This window comes from Typopeltis vanoorti, chromosome 16, assembly GCF_054136105.1.
Source record: "Typopeltis vanoorti isolate ZY-2024b chromosome 16, IOZ_Tvanoo_1.0, whole genome shotgun sequence".
In the NCBI taxonomy this organism is placed as follows: domain Eukaryota; kingdom Metazoa; phylum Arthropoda; class Arachnida; order Uropygi; family Thelyphonidae; genus Typopeltis; species Typopeltis vanoorti.
The window spans coordinates 104,242,369-104,264,339 of record NC_143564.1 but is presented as its reverse complement, the minus strand read 5'-3'; the positions used below and the strand labels follow the sequence as shown (position 1 = coordinate 104,264,339).

Sequence of the window (21,971 nt, the reverse complement as noted above, 5' to 3'; positions counted from 1 at the left end):
TGAAAAAGGCAGAATCCATATTGGTGATTGATTACTAATTGACTGAAGCTTTTCTGGATAGTGAGAGAGTTTGTTGACCATGACCTAGGGCAGTGTTTCTCAAACTTCAGATATCCACGTACCCCTTCATATATTTTCATTATTACCAAGTACTCTCTTATTAAATAATAAATAAAGTATATTTCATTGTAAATGTCTATTTTATTTGAATTTATATATTCATGCAAACAAACGAAATGATTTATTTTTAATAGAACAAAGTTTGGAATAGTTTCCCCTTCATTTCCCTTCCATGAAAATCCACATTTCAAGTAATTCATATCATACTTACGAAGATTTTTCGTCTTCTTCCTAGTTGGTTCTCTAGAGATGTCAGACGACACACCCTTATCAATTTCATGTAATCCAGATGCAATATCAATGTTTTCTTGTTGCTTACAGCTACTTGTATTTGCTATATTGTTCTCTTTTGTGGTTTATGAATCCAATCTTTAACCAATGATCCATACTTGAGAATTTGAAAGCTAAGAAAATTTACCATAAATTTATCTACTTGAATATAACTCGCACTTTTTTCCCGAAATTAAAGCTAAAAAAACGTGGTGCGAGATGTATGCAAGGATTTTCGGAACTAAAGTTTTCAGAAGGAAAAAAAATGCAAATGGTGTGACTTACCAAGAAGCTCCTACTTGCTATCGCTACTTTAGGCATCGAGAACAGTTTCTTTGTGTACATCGTCAAAGTCATCTACCCAAATAGCTTTATCTTCTTTCCCATTATTTCAAGCAAAAATTACCAGTAATTTACAACACTTGAGATACGTAAGGCAGCTATGAAGAAGTGCATAATGATCGGTGCGGTATTAACAAAAGATCACATGAACCAAAGACAAATTAGCATTTCAACAGTTGAGTCTAAATGCTAATTCTCTTCAACTGAATTCCATAATATCTGAAACACATTCACTATATATTTCTTAGTTTTAATGCGTTCATGACCTGGTGGTGTCAAGCAAACCCATATGCTGCCCATGCAACATATGGTTTTGCTTGAGTTTATACAGCAGTTTCTGTTGGAGGGGAGATGTCATTCATTAGTTAGTGCTGTTTTTAGTCGCCTTCAATCCACATGCTGTTTTTAGTCACTTCAACATATTTCTCTGTGTTGAAGTGACTCAACAATTTGTTGAGTCGCTCAACAACAATTTGTTGAGTCAATTCAACATATTTCTCAATATGTTGAAGTGATATTTCACTTCAACATATTGATAGTTGAGAAGTGATAGTTGAGAAATATCAATAGAAGTGATAGTTGAGAAATATAATGATTCCCTGTGTTAATGATGCATAGCCAAAAATTGCCAATGTATCCCCTGAAGACCTTTCGCATACCATACTTTGAGAAACACTGACTTAGGGTATCGAGGTGAGGTCACTAGTCAGGCAGGTGATTTTTATTCCTTTTTTTTAGGGACAGACAGAATAATAGCTTGCTTCTTCCATACTGTTGGGTAGAGAGATGCCAGCTGACTGATAGCTCATATAAGTGATACAGGATGAGTGTTAATTCTGAAGCATAACCAGAATGTTCTCTAAAACTACCATCTGGACCAAAAGATCTACTAGTATTGACTAAGGATTTTTCTGATAGCTTTCTGGCAAAAGATCAGAAGATACAGTGAGCAGTTTGTGATATTGTAAAAGCAGTTAACCCTGTTTGTCCATACAAGTGTTTAGAGAAAAAGATTACATCAAGAGGTCTTCTGATCCCTTATCCCTGGGTAATTCTGCAATGGCATCATCAGAATGTGAGGAAGTGCAGAAGCTATGCCCAATAACCCTAGTTGATGGACCACCATTTAAGCAGGAAGCAACCCTATTGCATTTTACCTGTAAGAAGGCTGCTTTGGATTTGTTGATTATCTTAAGCTTGTTTTGGGCTATAATGTATGCTAAGTTTTGAAAGGCTTGAGTTTTTGATTTGAGCCATTGAATATATGCTATATTTTACTCATGGATTGCAAGCCACATTTTTTTTATAGAACAAGGGCTTGGATAGTTTGACCTAAGTATCTAGATCAGGGATCGGCAACCTTTTCAGTCTCATAGGCCACATTCAACTTTTATTTTTAATAATAGGGCCGCAAGCGTTTATTTAAGAGAAAATAGTGAGTGAAAAAAAAAATACTTAAGTTATCAATTTTTATTATGTCAATCTTAAAAAACACAAATTTTTAAAGGACGAGATATGAAACAAGCATGAAAATGAAACACAATGAAAAATTATTATTATGTAAAAACAAAGTAATATAGTTTATGCATCACAATATGTGTGTGTCTCCCTGCTTAATGTGCCTTTTGTGATTGTTTTCCCTTAGCCAGATTATCTAGATCCACTTTATAACCTGAGGTACAAATTCGAATCGAAGCATGCAAATGTTCATCAGTTAGTCGAAGAAATTTTATTTTTTCTAAAACTTATGGCAGAAAATGCTTATTCACAAATGTAGGTGCTTCCAAATGCGACTATCATCTTTGCGAAACTGATTAATCCTTCAAATTTTTTTTTTTTTTTTTTGGTAAGCATCGATCAATGTCAACATTAAAAGCTTTCAAACATAATCGCATTTCGATGCTATTTTTTATGAAAATCCACAAACCTTGTTGAAAATTCCGTTTGTAAATCTTCAATAAGTTTTACCAGCAAAAGTTTCCTTTTGATGGTATTTCCAAGTTGCACGGGAGATATCACGAAGTATAGGTATAAAATTATTTTTAATTTATTATTCATATTATAAAATGAATTATTTAAATAATTCAACATACAGGCTACATGCCATGTAAGTATAGTCAACCTTTTATGGAAAATGCACGTTTGAGCACATGTGGGCAGCCAGTTACCGACCCCTGATCTAGATTAAGTGAGCATAAATAGCAACCAGACCATATTAAAAAGCATAGAAATTCTGGAAATCATCTCACTTGACACCATTGTAGCACCAATAGGATAGGAAGCTGCTATTGGCTGGTATATCAATCTGTAGACAAGAAGACAATGTCATGGTGAGTAAACCTCTCCACATGGTAAAAAAAGGTGGGCATCCAACATTCTCTAGACCAGGGGTGGATCGACCCGTCGATCGCAGAGCGATTTTTGGTTGATCTCTTGTGTATTCCTCCTTACTTACAAATTTAATTAAAACTGAAAACATAATATTTTATTTATCATTTTGTATTATTTTTAATTCACTTTAAGTGTATTGCTATTGTTTATTTATTTTCGTTAAAATTGTCAAATCAGTAATTTTCTTATAAGTCAAGGTAAATGAATTAATTTGAATCAGTGGAAGTCAAACAGAGCCGAGTGAATATGATTATAAGCAAAGTGTAAAAACTCTATTGTAGCTTAAATATTAAATATTCCAAAGCACATTACATCGATTTTTTACTTAGGTTAAGTCCCATGTGAATATTGTAAAAAAATAAACTTTGTTTGTCTCGGTATAGTTTGTATTAGATGTTTTTGTAAATAACTCTTTTGAAGCTAACTGTATATACTGCTTTAATAAGAATATGTTAGAGTGTTAAAAACAAAGGCGATGTTTTTGTTGCCGAAGCTGTACATGGCAGCATTAGAAAGATTGTTATTGAAACTTGTATGTATGAGAAAGGCTTGCAGGCTCTGAGTGTAAACATCTCCAAAGTCAGTCAGAAAGAGTTCAAACAATTTTCCAATGGCTGACAACTTACAATCAAAAGAAAGCAGAGGAGAATAAAAGGCATGCCGAACTTGAAACTTAAGATGAAAGACTCATTGGGGGTTGCCAAACTTCATGCGAGGTCTCAGAGGAGGCCTAATAAAAAGGGACTGAAGCAAGCAGAAGGGGTCCCAGTTCCAGAATTGCTGTCAGAGAGGAGGTGGCCCGGTCCAGAGTCTCCGTCAGAGAGACTGCCTGGATCCACGTTGCTTGAGAGAGGAGTTTCCTGCTTCCAGAAAGGAGCTGCTCAGTTCGATACGTCGCTAGAGAGAGACTACTTCTAGGCCGCAGACAAGGTTTCAAATTGCCGAAAGGAAGAGTTTCAATTGCTAGAGAAAAGTTTCCAGGCCAGGTTAATGTCAGACATTCACCAGTGTGTTGCATTTTCATTACAATTTGATGAATCAAACAACTTCACTGATATTGCTCAGTTAATGGTATTTATTTGCACGGTATTTCAAGATTATTCAAGTAAAGAACTTTTGAACGTTATACCATTATTGGGAAGGACTAGAGGAGAAGACATTTTTTCGGCGTTTGATGAATTTGTGAAACAACACAAACTTCTGCTATTTAAACTTGTGTCTATTGATGGTGCTCCTGCAATGATAGGTAATAAATCAGGCTTCATTTCATTAAGTAAAAACAATGACAAACATCCAGATTTCTTAACATATCACTGTATTATTCACCAACATTTACTGTGGAGTAAAAGATTAAACACAAAAGATGTTTTGGATATTACATTTAAAATTGTAAATTCTGTTCGAGGAAAAGCCCTGCAACGGCTGTTATTTAAATTACAGGCAGATGATGATAGGGAACTCCTGTTGTACAATTATCTTCGCTAGCTCAGGAAGTCAATTTTTAGAAAGATTTCTTGTATTAATTAACGATATAAAAATTTTTCTTGATGAAGGAGATATTTATCCACAATTGAGTGATAAAAGATGGTTGTTACACTTATAATTTTTAGTAGATTTCTGTACGAAATTAAGCAATTTAAATTTATAGTTACAAGGTAGAGATAAAAATTTAATTGACATGTTAAGTTCAATAAAAACTTTCCAACAATACTTACTTTTATTAAAGAAAAATATAAATGACCGTGAATTTAGACATCTCCCATATTTATTAAAAATTTTTGAACAAAATCAAGAAATGCTTCGCTATGATTTAAAAGAATTTATTTGTGAAATAGAATTAGTTGAGGAAGAAATAAATTCAAGATTTAAAGATTTTAATAAAACTGAAATGATTGTATCTTTTATCAATAATCCATTTCAAGAACACTTGAACATCACAGAAATTTCAAATAAAATTAGTGGGCTGTTTGATATAAACCAAGCTGAAGTAGAACTTGAGATAATAAACATTCAGAATAGTTTACATTTAAAATCAATAATCAATGGTCATTTGGAAGTATGCACATGAACAATTCCCAATATTAACTGATATTGCACGAAAAATTCTGTCATGTTTCGGATCGACATACTTGTCAGAATCTGCTTCTTCAAATATGACTGTCATAAAAAATCAATTAAGAAACCTATTAATTGATTTTTTATGGTAAACCAATGGCAATTACAAATGATCATTTGGATGATTGTCTGCGATTGGCCACTTCTTTATATCAACTTGACTATGAAAATATTGCATGGTCCAAACAATGCCAAATTTCACATTAACTTTTTTTTTTTAATCAACCAGCATTTCCTGTAACTTGTGAGTTTGTAATCAATCTGTTGTTTTTTCTAACTTTGGTTTTCCAAAATAGAGAAATATTTTATTCCAATGTATGTGTTTGTTTGTTTTTTTGTTGTATTAAAATAATTAAAAGTGATAAATAAATTTTTAAATACACAAATAAAGTTTTTTTTAGTTGTTTATTTGTGGTAATCAGATATCAGGTTGGAGGAACGTGATCTATATAAGTGAGTAGATCGCCGAATAACTTTTTATAGAAAAGTAGCTCGCATAATAGAAAAGGTTCAACACCACTGCTCTAGACCAAAAAAAAAATAGCTTGCAAGGTCCATACAGAAAATATCGATAGCACCTCTTTGCTATTGGAATAGCATAGTAATCATGGATTTTCTGGAGTGAAGCACAACAATTAATAAATGTCACTGAGTAATTCTGTTTTCCCATACTATACAAACCAAGCATTGTATTGGGTGGCCTGTAAGTCACAAAGGGGTTTAAAATGTGAATAACTTTTTTTTTTCATTTTATTTCTTTCAAGTAATCTAAGCATTATCTAGAAAATTAATTATTGGTAACATTGTAACCCCAAAAACAAGCTAAAATTTTGAAAAAACATTTTTGGCAAGAGAATTTTACAAAGATCTGCAATTAATTGGCCATCATACCTTCTTCCTATGGCTGCCTGAAGGAAACAGTGTATGTGAACAAGTTCCAAACAATCGAACAGCTGAAGGAGAACATTCATGCAAAAATTAGGGCACTATAGCCAGAAAGCACAAATAGCTGACATGGAACATGCCATAACAAGGGCCATTTTTTGTGAAGCCAAAAATGGAGGCTTTTACATGACATGGTTTTCATAACTAATGAAACAGATGTTCAGGTTCTGCATTTCTTTATAACAAAAAAAAAATAAAAATAATAAATAAAATTATTAAATGCTTGAATCCTTGCATGACTTATGGGTCACCATATTGATCTGCTATGTGCTCACCATATGGTGAGCACATAGCAGAGACCACACTCTCCAACAACTGTACTATTTGGTTAGGTTTCAACCTGCCTGCACCTGACTTTCTGTTCTTTTCATTCAATGAGTGGAGCAGAAGCAGTAAATGAGAATTTGAAGGAAGTGGTTGAAAGTAATATGGATGAGATGCCAGTGTGGAAAAAAATTGCATGCTTACATGGATTCCCTGACAGGACAAAAACATGAGCTCAAGTGACTGGAGAAACAATTAGCACGTGGTACAGAAGGATGAGAATAAGAAATCTTGCACTCATAAAAGTGCAAGCAACTGGGTGAAAAGAGATATTCTATGGGGATTCAATGATAAGAGGTATACTTAATGAGAAAGTGACGAAAGCATGTTTTCCAGGTGCGAAGATAAAGGATGTTACTGATGCTGTAAATATGCAGAAGAATGAAGCGAATAAGTTAATTGTTTTGGCTGGCACAAATGATTTGAGAGGCGAGAAATATACAGTTAGAGAGGATATGAAAGTTGTTAGTGAAAGCAAAAATGAAGAGTAAGAAAGTAAAGATTGAGTCTACTTCCTCGGTATGATAGGAACAGAACTGAGAAAGGCCATGATTGCAAATAAGTCAGAAGATTGTGCAGGAGGAATGGTGTGTACTTTATTGATGTATTGAGCAAATTTGATGGATAAAAGGACTTATATGCCTCATGGACTCCATTTGAATGGCTTGGAATTGGATGTTTGAAGAAAGTGTTTAGTGAGAATGTGGTAGTGCAAAGCCAGGGAAACTAGACATATTATGGAGGATGAAATCAAACATGTGCTAAATGAGTGTGTACAGTACAGATAATGCAATACTGAATGGGATTTCACAGGTCTCCAATTTGAATGTTTTGGTAGACATTACATAAGGGTAATTATGTAATGTCTACCAAAAGTACAAAGGTATGTTAAAATGCATGTATGTAAATGCAAGAAGTATCAGGAATAAGGGTGAGGAGTTTTTGGCATTGGTAAGCTCAACTTGGTCAAAAATTATAGGCATCAGTGAGACCTAATTAACAGAAAATAATTTACAGGATAGAATGTAAAGGATATTCTATTTTCAGGGAGAATGGAAGGAAAACAGGACAGGATGTGAGGTATTGCTGATGATATCTTCAGAATTACAATTAACAAAGAAGTTAGATGATTTTAGGTCTGAGGTTCATTTAGGTTCATTTGAGGCTGTGTAGTGTGAGATAGAGGCAAATAGGACAAAATATGTTGTTGGGTGTTGTTATAGACCAGGGGATCCACAGGGAAATGTAGATCTCATGTATTAGCAATGAGAGTAGGCTGGACTATTATGGGGCATATTATTATGGGAGACTTCGATTGGAGGGAGGAAAGAGGCATGGCAAGATGGAAGTGGGATTTATACAGTTGCAAAAGATAATTACATGAAACATATTATAGAGGGATCAAGGGGTTTAAGGATGTAGGATGTGATAATAGCATCAGAAAATATATCCTTGGTTATGGATATATTTTCTGATGCGATCTTGTTCTGGGAAGTTGCCAAACGTGTGAAGTTCTGTCAAAAAGGGATTTATGTTCAACTATAAGGCTGGTAATTATGAAAGACTCAGGCATCATCTTGGAACAGTGCCATGGCTTGAAGCTACAAGGAAAGAATATCAGTAGCGCACGACAAATGGTCAGATTGGTTGAGAGTAGCAATATCAAACTGCATAACCAAAGGCAGGAGGACAATACCAACTTGGAATTAAGTGGATGAGTAGGGATATAAAGCAAGAGCTGCAAAAAAAAAAAAATGTTGTGGAGAGCCAAATCTGACTATGAGAGAGAGAGAGACTCATAGTCTGAGTTTAGCCAAACAGGCCGAAGTAAGCTGAAAAGAGTTTTCTCATTATGTAGCAAGTTAGAGGAAAAATGACTATGGTAGAATGACTTTAAACAATGATCATGGTAGGAAGGTGGCTAAAACAAAAGAAATAGTTGAGTTGATCATTTTGCAAAGTTGTATCATCCAGGTGGTGATTTTACAGTTGCTGATGCATATCAACAGGAGGTGTTCAGCATATTAAAAAAAAATATGAATGTGAACACTGCAGTGGAACTGGATGGCATATCAGCCTGTGTACTATGTGAATGTGCAAGAAAATTGGCATTGTCTCTGATTCAATCTGTCTTAGCTCTGGCAGGGTTCCAAGGGAGTGGAAAAGGGGGTAAGATAGTACCATTGCATAAAGGTGGCTCCGAGACAGAAGTAGCAAACTATGGACCAATTAATTTATTGGGAGTGATTGTTGTTAAAGTATTCGAAAAGTTGGTGAAAGGTAGAATACAACAAAGTATAGGTCCTGTCTTAGTAACTTAGTCACATTTTATAATAAAGTGACAGCAGAATTGAATAAAGGCTAATGGCTACACTGTGATATTACTCAACTTTGCCAAGGCATTTGACAGAATACCACATGGAAAACTATTACGAAAACTGGAGTAGATGGGAATGGATGTGAGGCTAGTAGCATGAATGGGATGGCAGACAGACACCAGAGAGTAGCATATGGTGGAGTGGAATCTAGGAGAATGATGGTGACTTAGTGGATTACCTCAGGGTTTGGCACTAGGGCAACTATTTAATTTGTATATCAATGATATATGGAAAGATTTAAGAGGGGATATTCAGTTGTTTGCTGATGATGCAAAACTGGGGAGAGCAATAGTTGAATATAAGTGATGTAGATATCTTGCAGGATGATTTAAATAAATTGGCATTGTGGGCAATGGATAATTGTTAATTGAATGTTGCAAAAGGTTGCATATCGTATCATGTATTATATTGATGGTATTGGATTGCCAGAAATTGATGAGGCTAGGGATTTGTGGATAATGGTGGACAAAGAGTTGAAGTTCAGAGGGCATATTGCAAAAGTTGGTAAAATTGCTCAACGAATTACTTGGATGTTGAAAAACATGCTAACAAATAATAAAGATAAGGAAGTTATTATCCCTCCTTATAAGGCTATGATTTGGCCACATATTGACTACTGCACCCAGATTTGGTCACCTGGGTTTATTGAGAACGAGGAAGTGGTCAAGAGGATTCAGAGATGAGTGACCAAGATGGGGTCTGTGGAACACTTCCTGTGAGGATAGGTTGAAGGTTTGCAGAAGTTTAGTTGATAGGCAGAAAAGAGGGGACATGATCAAAATTAAGATATTAAAGGGGTTTTATAAAATTGATGCAAGTGAAATTTTTCAATATATGACATAGTGAGAACCAGGGGCCATCCATGGAAGTTGTGTAAGAGTGGTTAGTAGGGGTGTGTGAACCAGATTTTTTGTGTGGAGAGTGGTGAGTGAAATGGATTGCCAGAATTGTGAGTTCCCTGATGGTGAGTGGATTCAAGGAGAGGTATGATAGGATTTGTGTGTATCATGGTTGATTTGGGTCTCCTGCAATGAGTCTCTGGACTCTATGGAGATGCAGTAAAATAATATTGAATGAAATTTTACTAAGATCCTTCTTGGCATGGAAAGGATGCTGACAAGGAAGCTTAGTAGTGGTAGCTACAGTGAATATCATTGCATATACAAATATATATCAAATATTAAGTCCTGATATTATTCTACAGACTTTGTGCATTACTTATTGACTTTCATTTTATAATAGAACATAAAATGTTTATTTGAATGTTAATATTGATAGTAAATTGAATTTTAAAATTTTTTCTTTAAGGATTAGGATGCGTAGTTATTTTACTGGCAGCAGGAGTTACTGTTCTTACAACTCTTTCCATGTCTGCAATTTGTACCAATGGAGAAGTGAAAGGAGGTAATGTTTTTATTTATTTATTTGTATTCTTCATGGATAAATGGCACTATAATAAACAAGGAGGCATGCTAGTAAAGGAACACAAAAAAAATTAAAGACACAATCTAATAATTTGTTACCAACTTCTTGACATCTGTATGTTTCCTTTAGGACAGCGTTTCTCAACCTTTCTAAGCCCAAGGACCAGTAAAATGCCTAAAACAATTCTACGGACCACTAAGTTACAGAGGCATAACTGGGGGAAGGGGGAGCGACCGCCCCGGGTGGCACATTTTTTGCCGTTTAAGAAATCTTGCCATACTGTCTATAAAACAGCAACTGAGTGATGAAATAGACTTCAACAATGTCATCGACGATTTTGCGAACAGAAAAGCAAGAAAAATAACATTTTAGAATATTGGAATCAAAGTTTTACTTCAAAAATAAACAGTGTTTTTAATTTATTTCCCTATACGTCATTTTGACTTTTCGTAATTTTTTAAAAACATAAGTAGGAATTACCAACATTTCGGAAAAACTGTGCCATTTATAACATAATAAATCTAAAAGCATGTTTTTGAATGCATATGGAAAAACATAATTAATTAAATTGGAAGTAAATGATTAAAAGTGTATCATCATTGAACAAAGTTTTACTTTTTATTAAACAAATAAATAATGATATAATTATGTTACCACTCACTTTTAATGAGATGGTTGAGCTCCTCAGCCCTTGCATAGTTGCTGTATATCTGGCTCAATAATGGTCAACTTCAGTCGAAGATCGACACACACACACACACACACACACACACACACTAAGATGATTTCTGTATTTTGTTTTTATTTGAAGGAGTGATGAAAATCATTTCTCATAAAGATAGGTTGTAGAAACCTGCATAATGATTTTCAATGCTTCTTCAGATAATTCGGGAAATTCACTTCTCACTGAAGGAGAGATTTAAAATCGAGCCAAACCAAGATCATGGAATTGCATTTTTAGCCCACTGTCATTTGAAGCTCATTTACTGTTCTTTTTTCAATAACAAAACGTCGTTCTCGTGACTGCAAGCTTGAAATGGATCGCGAACCCACAGAAATTTCTTATAAAAGTTATTCGAAAAATATGTTTCAAAATTCTGTTTCAGAGTTTTGAGGTGGTCACAAACCCTTTCCAGAAATTCACAATCAACAAAAATATTATTTTCCACTAAAAAGATTCCAATTTTGGAAAAGATGCGAATTGTCTGTCTTTTACATAATTAATCCATAAAACTAGTTTTTTCTCGAATGCCTTTATTTTATCGTAGGCATCAAAAATAATTGAAGAATTTCCTTGAAGGGAGAGATTTAGTTCATTTAATTTTGAAAAAATGTCTGAAAGATAGGAGAAAGTGTTGATAACCATGCTTCGTCAACAAGGAGTGATGCAAAATCAGAATTGCGTTCATTTACAAATAATAAAATTTCGTGCCTTAATTGAAATGACCTTGTTAGTACTTTGCCCCTGGAAAGCCAGTGAATTTCAGAATGAAGCAAAAGTTGTATATATTCACTGCCCATTTCATTGTAGAGTACTTAAAATAACCTGTTATTTAACGTTCGAGTTTTAATAAAATTAACTAACTTTATGGTGTTGCATAGCACAGTTTTAAATTCTGGTGGCATTCCTTTGGAGGCCAACGCTTCCCTATATATGAAACAATGTACCCTATATATGAAACAAATTCATATCCAGAGCTACTTCCTTGATCATAGAAACAACCCCACTATGCCTGCCTATAAGGGCACAAGCTCCATCTGAACAGAAGCCTATACATTTTTCCCACTGGATCCCTTTGTGTATTATGTAATTATTGAAAGTGTAAAATATTTCTTCTCAAGTTGTTCGGGATGGCAAAGTTCTACAAAACAGAATATCATCATGAATGTTGTTATCATGCACATATCTTACGTAGCATATTAACTGTGCATCGTTTGTAACATCAGTAGTCTCGTCTATTTGTAACACATAATAAGGGCTCTTCTTAACTCTTTTGATTAACTGATTCTACGTCACCTGCCATATCATTAATTCTGCGACCGACAGTGTAATTTAAAAAGGGAATCAAATCAATATCTTTTAGTAACTTCTTGCCAAACATAGTTTTTACCACATCTGTTATAGCTGGAAGTAGCAAATTTTCCCTGATAGAATTGAGATTTCCCTGTTTTCGCTATGCGCAAACTTAAAAGATAGGCTGCTTCCAGTGCCTTGCTATTAATGGAACCCATGGCCGAAACTATATCTTTCCAATGATTTAATGCCCCTAAGCATTGCTGAAAAAATTCAGTTGGCATATTTTTCACATCACAATGTTTAATTTCTAAATGTCATCGGAGTTTCGCAGGTTTCATGCACTCATTCAACAACATTTCATAACACAAAACACACTGAGGTTTGAAGAGGAAATTTTAAGAATCGTGGTGGCCAGTTCATTAGATAAGAAACCATGAAAGACATGCTCTATTAAGCAAATAGCTCTTGAATACAGTCAGGCATTCTTAGAGGTTTTTGGAAACTAGTGTTCTTAGGCAGATTTGGGATCTATAAAGTGTTAAGAGTTGAGCAGAAGAAAAGGAGTTTTTAGTACAAAAAATACCATTCTTTTGGAGGCTGAAGAGGCTGTGGATGTGAACTGTTTATACCAGGATGGGCTACATGTAAAAGTCAACTCAGGAAGAGAAAGCTGATTTTGGTTATTAGAAATAAGACATACTCATATCTTGATAGAATTCACTAAATTATCTTCACATGTGAAAATGGTGTTTAAGGTATTGAGCCATAAATCTTGAAGCTTTGAATCATCTGAGCAGTACAACTTTTTTTGTGAAGGGCTGAGAGCTTCACTTTTATGCTCGCTCTAGTTTAGTCAATGCAGTGCTGTTTATTTTATGTTTCCATGGGCCGTTATCTGATTGCATCTATACTTCTGCTACTGGTTTAGAAACCTGTCTTGAGTATCCAGGTGGACAGTCCATGGAAATGACTTATTTACCTCTGCTGTCTCAATTATAGAGAATGTTTCCTGCATCATCAGTTTACTAGCTATTACAATTTGTGGTTGTAGTTGCTAGAAAGAGAAATCACTTAAGAAAAATATCAGTTTTTCTCTTGTCTTAATCCATTCATAATACTTAGCCTTTTGTAGATGTGATTGCTATTTAAGAAAATCTTTCTTCATCTGCAGTATCAAACAACAAAAAATCCTGTTTCTTATGTCCTTCTATATCATGTCTTTTTTTTTCTAAACAAATTCAGGAATGCTCTCTTGTTCTTCCTTTTCCCCCTTATGTTTAGATTTTAATCAATGATTCATTCAAAAATTCAGGAAATATACTATTATCCTATCCTATTGATAGTACTCTAATTATAATTATATATATCATTAGAAATTTTAGTATATATCGTTTTTTGTAATACTTTAAAAAAAAAAAAACTCTTCTGGTGTACTTACAAATTGTCAGAAATGAGTCCTGTAAAATGTCAGTAGTTCAAATTGTATTCTCCTCTTCTGTTTTTAGCAATGTTATGGGTAGATCAAATGAATAACTTTTTGAAGTGTTGAATGGAGTGAGATCCTGTTAGAAGATGAGTTCTTTGTCTTTCTAGATCTGTGGGACCACTCTTTTCTCCAATATTTTTATGTATTGGTCACTTTCATCATAATGTCAACAGGCACAAGTGATCCTGGGTTGTTATGTTTAGAACTTGTTGAAGGTAGGTGGGAGAAGTCTTTTCAGCTGCTGACTTGCAAACATAGGGTACTTGCTCTCCTTGGACAAAGAAATGGCTCTTATCTGAGAATAACCTTCTTTTACTCCTCAACAATCCAATCTTTGTACATTTTTTCCCACTGGAGTCTTTTTTTTTTTTTATGCATAGCCTTTGTCAAGGTTTTTCTTCAAGGTTTGGTTCCTCTTCTCACTTTCATTTTTTCTTGAATAATGTTTGTGTATTTTAGTCTACAGTTCACATATGAGAGCTGCTCAACTTTTATTCACTTTAAAACTTACTTGCATATTCTTCTTTTCAGTATGAAATTCAATTTTATCCTGTTAACACTAAATGGTGATAACTTCCAATTTCAAATCCTCTACACTCTAGTGTCCTGCACAGTGAGAAAACATCACTATCAATAATGACATAGTTAATGAAGCTTTTTTTATTCATTGCCTCTTATCTCCATGTGAATTTATGCACATTTTTATCTTGGAACATTGTGTTAGTAAAAACCAGTCCATTTCCTGAACAGAAATCCAACAGGTATTGGCCATTATTATTAGCTTTGCTCTTTTCTCCAAATTTTCCCAAAATATTTCTGTATGTCTGACAATCATTTCCTACTCTGATATTTATATCTTCAACAAGGGTTAACTTTTCCTTTTTTTCATTGTGTCAGTTGCACTGAATCTTCAAGGTTTGGTTCCTGTTCTCACTTTCTTTTCATTTTTTCTTGAATAATGTTTGTGTATTTTAGTCTACAGTTCACATCTGAGAGCTGCTCAACTTTTATTCACTTTAAAACTTTCTTGCATAGTCTTCTTTTCAGTATGAAATTCAATTCAATGAAATCCAATGTCTGACAATCATTTCCTACTTTGCTATTTATATCTTCAACAAGGACTAACTTTTACTTTTTTCATTGTGTCAGTTGCTTTCTCTAAAGCCTCAAAAAATTCCTCCATTTCTATCTTAGAAATGGAGGAATTTTTAAACCTTCTGGGGAACCATAGGCACAAATAAGTCTCATTGTCCAGTTCCCCATTCTGATATTTGCCCACATCACTCTACTTGATATTGCCTGCCATTCATGAAGATTAGCCTTGTATTTAGCATTGAATGCTACAGCTGCTACTCCTATTGCCTGAATATAACATTTTATTTATTGCTTAGAAAGATTTCACTAGTTTTTGTCTTTTTTTATTTGCACCCCTATTATGTTGATCTGCTACTTATCCAATTCTTCTGTTAGTTTCATTTCTTTGCCATTCAGGCTTATGTTGATAGTACTGATCTTGAACTCTGATGTAGAGTTGGGATGTGTTTCAAGATTTGTTCCAGTAGCTGACTTTTTTTGCTGTTTGCCTGGTTCCCTAGCAAAAACAGAGGCCTTGTTTAACCAGGTGATGCTCCAGCTGGCATGAAATTCTGTCATATTATACATAATTTTACATTCTGGTTTAAGCTAATAAGAATACAATTTGGTCGGCTAATTGTGAAAGGACGCTCTTGTTTTAGCAATATGCTAGCCTTTTATAATAAAGTTACAAGAACATTAGATGAGGGAAAGGCATATACTGCAATTTTCTTAGACTTGGCGAAGGCACATAGGTCTGGATGTCAGATTGGTCAACTGGATTCAGGATTGGCTGTCTGATAGGTATCAGAGTTGTGTATGGTGGAGCAGTTTCCAGGAGGCAGAGGGTTACAAGTGGGGTCCCACAGGGCTCAGTACTAGGACCTATATTGTTTAACCTTTATATCAATGACATAGCCAGTGGATTGCAGGGGGATATTCAGTTGTTTGCGGATGATGCGAAGCTGGGAAGGATTATTAGTAATAGTGCAGATGTGGTAGCTCTGCAAGAGGATTTAAATAAGCGAGATAGATGGGCAAATGAATGGGGGTGTCAGTTTAATGCAGCAAAATGTAAGGTCTTGAGGTTTGGGAAACATCGATGGGATGCTGCATACTCTATGGGAGGAGTTATACTGGAGGAAGTAGGGGAGACAAGAGATCTGGGGTTGATGATTGATAGAAACCTGAAGTTTAGGGGACATAATGCAAAGGTGGTGAAGGTAACACAGAGGATTGCTGCTATTATGAGAAGGACACTGACCTGCAGAGATAAGAGGGTTATCATTCCATTGTAGAAGTCTCTGATCAGACCACACTTGGACTATTGTTCTCAGATTTGGTCCCCAGGATTTGAAGGGGATAAATTAACTGTGGAAAGGATACAAAGACGGATGACAAAGGTTTCAGGACTGTACAAGGATAGTTATGAGGATCGGCTGAGAAAATGTGGACTGCAAAGTTTGGTGGATAGAAGGAGGAGAGGTGATATGATTGAGACTTTTAAACTGTTGAGAGGTGGTTACAGGGTTGACACTGGGGAGTTCTTTCGCTTGGTTGAACAGCGGGAAGGAGTGATGACAAGAGGCCATCTCTGATCAGACCACACTTGGACTATTGTTCTCAGATTTGGTCCCCAGGATTTGAAGGGGATAAATTAACTGTGGAAAGGATACAAAGACGGATGACAAAGATGGTTTCAGGACTGTACAAGGATAGTTATGAGGATCGGCTGAGAAAATGTGGGCTGCAAAGTTTGGTGGATAGAAGGAAGAGAGGTGATATGATTGAGACTTTTAAACTGTTGAGAGGTGGTTACAGGGTTGACACTGGGGAGTTCTTTCGCTTGGTTGAACAGCGGGAAGGAGTGATGACAAGAGGCCATCCCTGGAAGTTACGAAAGGAAACTGTGAGCAAGAGGGTAAGGAGTGGTTTCTTTGTGTGGAGGGTGGTTGAGCCGTGGAATGCATTGTCTGATGGAGTGGTGGGAGCGAGAACGGTTAGTGAGTTTAAAGAGTGGTATGATAGACTTTGTGTTTCTCAGGGGGGACCTCCCCTCGATGAGTCTTGACAGACTTTGTCTTAGGAAGGACCTCCCTCGATGAGTCTTTTGACTCCTTGGAGGCCTTAATAATAATAATAATAATAATAATAATAATAATAAATCCCAAATTGCCAGTCCATCCTTGTTTGTTCAGTATCCAGGTAGATACTTAACAGGGTACACCACGAGAAGGTGAGGATTGAACATTAGGCCAGAAGCTCTGGTGGTATAATTATATATGGTGATATAATTATATCATAAATATAATCTCCTTGAACAAAGCTCAAGATATAGATGTTTAGAATGCTGATTATCATTCACATTGTTTAGAGGGATGATTCTTCTTTACTCTAGTTGAACTTCCAGGTTCTTTGCAAGTACTACTTTCTTCCAGTCCAAAATTCCCATGTCAGTTAGGTCCTTTTGGATGTTATCCTTCAAATGTTGTCCATCTTCCTATAGGTTGTTTACCATTAGGCCTCATCTTGAATGCTTTTAGCAATTCTCTCCTCATCCATTCTTTCCACATGTCTAGGCCATCTCAATCAGCAAGATCTGATTTCATCAGATAGAAGTGGGATCTATAGAGTTCATATAGTTCTTGATTGTCTTCTCAATTCACCATTTCTATCTCTTATAGGTTCAAAGATTTCCTGAGGATTTTATTTTCAAAGATCTGCAAAACTTTTGCACCTTGGTCTTATTATACTCAAAGGTTCTGCTCTGTATGAAAACAATAGCTCAGATTGCTTTGTATATTTCTATTTTAATTTTTCTCGATAGAATTTTGGAAAATAATAAATGTAATGAATGATGTGAGATCTCTTGGAGGTATGTTTTCCAAGCTTTCATTTCTGTACAATTTTATTATCCCAAATAATCAATTTCAAGATATTTGAAGGTGTGATATTTTAAATTTCGGGTTATTAACCTCCCAACCGGCCGGTGTGGATGAAATATTCAACACTCCCTAGCTTTTTTCATGGATCAAAACTTCGTCGGCATTCTACCTTTTTATCATGCCATTACCTTCCTCCGCCGTTAATCTCGTTACGGCTATTCTATAGCCATTAGTGGATTAACTGTTGCAGAGTGACCTTTGTGTCCCCTCCCCTCTGTCTTTACGTCTATTGTGTTGCTTAGAATTTCATTTGCTGTCCTAAGTTATTTGACCTTTCTTGCCTCTAAAATGATTTGTCTCTTCCCAAAAATTGAAACGAATTTCACATATGCAAAAAAAATCAATCCTGAAATGACCACTGATCAGCTTTTGCAATGAATCTATTTAGTGATTGTAAATTTGGTGTATTTTATTCTACAAATCAGTGCAGCACTGATTGTTCTTTCACTTTACGTATAATAATTGAATAATTTTTTTCGAATTTTAAAATTTTCAAATGTTTGCTTTGAAAATATTATGTCAAATATTTATATTTTTAAATAATATTTATTGAAATAAATATGTCCTTTTTCTTTCGTTTCTAGCGAAATAGCATTATATGGATAATCACATTTCAGATTTAGAAACGATTTTTTGTTATTCATAAAGACAAAATAAAAAAAAATGTTAAAATGCTAAATTGCCTTACTCGGTTTCCGATTGTCTTTTTGGTATCAAAAATTTATATCCAATGATATTTTAGCAGTGATTTTTCGCCTTCGTCATTTATTTATTTATTTGTATTATGCATATTACGATAATATCTAGTGCATAACCTCATAGATATGTTGAAAATATAATGTGAAAAATATCATATACGGAATGATTCAACATTTTTGCTCATTTTGAAGATTTTCTAATGCTTCCCCCCCCCCCTCCTTATTCTCTCCTGGAAGTGAATTGCATAACTACTCTAAATTTCTATACAGGTTTGAAAGCTTTTCTAGACAGCATTCAAAATCAATTACTTCATTTTACCATTTTGACAAAAGATATACAGCAATCAGATTGTATTGTGAAGCTTCTAATTCTGTTCTATTTATTTGCAATCTAAAACCAGCTGTTCTACTGTCCGTTGCAATGTGAAATTTTAGAAATAATATGCTATATTTTCACCATGCAAAATTGTTTATATGCATACCACACAAAAGAAAGTTCAGTAGTATTATTTGTGTTTGTTTTTTTTTTTTAAAATCTAAATATTACTTCTTCTGCTGCTGGAAGTTATTTCTGAAATAATCTACGTCTTATAAATACTTGGTAATTCTACAAATCAGTGCACTGGAAAAGTTGCACTGATTGTTCTTTCACTTTACGTATAATAATTGAATAATTTTTTTTTCGAATTTCAGAATTTTCAAATGTTTACTTTGAAAATATTATGTCAAATATTTATATTTTTAAACAATATTTATTGAAATAAATATGTCCTTTTTGCTTTCGTTTCTAGCCAAATAGCATTATATGGATCATCACATTTCAGTTTTAGAAACGATTTTTTGTTATTCATAAAGACAAAATAAAAAAAAAAATGTTAAAATGCTACATTGCATTACTCGGTTTCGATTGTGTGTCTTTTTGGTATCAAAAATTTATATCCAATGATATTTTAGCAGTGATTCTTCGCTTTCGTCATTTATTTATTTGTATTATGCATATTACGATAATATCTAGTGCAAATCCTCGTAGATATGTTGAAAATATAATGTGAAAAATATCATATACGGAATGATTCAAAATTCTTTTTCATTTTGAAGATTTTCTAATGCTTCCCCCCCCCTCCTTATCCTCTCCTAGAACTCACAGGTTTGAAAGCTTTTCAATACAGCATTCAAAACCAATTACTTCATTTTACAATTTTGACAAAAGATATACGGCAATCAGATTGTATTGGCTTCTAATTCTGTTCTATTTATTTGCAATCTAAAACCAGCTGTTCTACTGTCCGCTGAAATGTGAAATTTTAGAAATAATATGCTATATTTTCACCATGCAAAATTGTTTATATGCATACCACACAAAAGAAAGTTCAGTAGTATTATTTGTTTGTTTTTCTTTTAAAAAAATCTAAATATTACTTCTTCTGCTGCTGGAAGTTATTTCTGAAATAATCTACGTCTTATAAATACTTGGTAATTCTACAATTCAGTGCCTCATTACAGAGTAGAATGATAGCTGCTGATCGCACCTGTCGACTCAACCCATAGTGTCGTTGTATGCACACACAGCAATGGGTTTATCTTTCTTCAAACCATGCTTCTCCACGGATTCCTGATGGATTGTGCAGGGAAGATAGCAGAAAAACATCTTTTTTTGTCTTTCCAACGTAGTGCAAAGACTTTCCCTCACTGATAAGTTCGGATTTCCCCCTTCGATAGCTTTCCTGAATCCAGATCTGGAGGCATATCTCACCTTTTTGCATTTACAGTACCATAACTATCTCTAAAATGCTGTAAAAGCAAATCAGCGAGTTCAGGACACATATATAGTAATTATCCATTATAATGCAGTAACCTTTCCCCAGTAAAGGGTCTAGTAACTGCATTACTGCACGCATCGACAAGGGGAGATCCGAATATTTATTGTGCTCGATTACAGTTTGCTTTCTCGTATAAGGTTTGAAATCCCAAAGATATCCACTTTCCGATTCGCAAAGCATAAAAAATTTTACTCCATACTTCGCTTTCTTTTTGGGAATATACTGCTTACATTTCAGTCCACCTTTGAATGGCATAAGGCTTTCATCGATACTCAAGTCTCTCAGGAATGTGGAGTGATCTACATTTTTGACGGATTTTCATCAGAAAATCATAAATTTTGTTGAGGACTGGGCAAGGATGTGTTGCCTGATCGTATTCCTCATTATTCTGAAAATGCAAATACTTCATGATGAGACTGAATTGTTTTTGTCATAACATCACGAAACATTGGCGTGTTGAGAATCCAGTCTGTAGACCAATACATTTCGAGAGCGGGCTTTCGAAATGTATTTCGAAACTTCGGGTTTTTCACTTTCTTTATTCTGATATTGCATTTGAAGTATGACAGTGATTTTAAATATTAATTTCACCTATATCCGAATATCACATAATTTCCTGATTTATAATAATCAGGAAATATGTATATTGTCTGATTTATAATTTGCTAATTTATAATAATCACCACATAGTTTCAGTATCGAAAAATTAAAGTTATGTGGAACAATTACTAGAGAAAAATAACGAATTAAATAAAAACTGTACCTATGTTTCATAATAGTTTTTGGGTATGTGATAGTAATGCAACGGGGGGGGGGTTAAACTATCAGAGGCGAAATAAAGTTCAATTCTATTGTAAAAATATGGAAATGAAATTTCACATTTGATATACATATTTTGAATGATAAAAATAAGCAAATGTATCGCTTACTTTAAAAATTGGAGAATAAAATATCTGAATTATGCAGAAAATATAAATTTAAATCATAACTGTTAATTTCATTTTGTAATGATCAATTATACAAGGAAACCAAGAAAGTGAAAGTACAGATTACTATACAACATGAAGAAAAAAATTAGTAATATGATTAAAGAATTTCATGTTATTCTCTATAAAGCAAAGTTGCTCAAGCGTGTCCTAAAGGAAATCTGTTAAATATTATTCGATTTCGATGGTTTTGTACAAAATTAAAATTAATATAATCTGGAATGTCGGCAGCCGGTTTTCTTTTCTTTTTTTAAAAGAATATTCCAAATAATTATCGTGAATTAATTTCTTCGAGAACAAAGAAAAATCTTTTGTCGAGTAGCGATTAGAAAAAAATTAGCGCAAAAAAATAAAAAATTAAATTGGTTAAGTGAAGAAATTATGCAAGACCTTTATTTTGTCCAGAAATTAAAATTGTATTGTACAATAAAAAGAGAAAACAAAAATATAAATAATTTCTCTATTTTTAGTCTATCATATATAACTAAAATCCAGTTCACCAGCATGGAACAAGAAAGTCTGTTTCTTGTTATAGGCAACTGAGAGGCAGCTACGAACGGGAGATAATCCGATTAACCTTTCTCTTCAGCGTGAGGGTTTATCACACCTTCTAATGGACATGACAGTCAAATTGC

General features: G+C 34.3%; 1 protein-coding gene across 3 annotated transcripts in view; it reads left to right on the top strand.

Annotated features, from left to right (window-relative positions):
- LOC150098232 (solute carrier family 12 member 2-like) overlaps positions 1–21,971 on the top strand; it is a 571,711-nt gene that overhangs the window by 127,405 nt on the left and 422,335 nt on the right. For all 3 annotated transcript variants that reach the window (XM_090406235.1, XM_090406234.1, XM_090406233.1), the window contains exon 4: positions 10,194–10,289. In XM_090406235.1, coding sequence (XP_090262361.1) covers positions 10,194–10,289 — 96 coding nt within the window. The remainder of the gene's footprint in view (positions 1–10,193; positions 10,290–21,971) is intronic.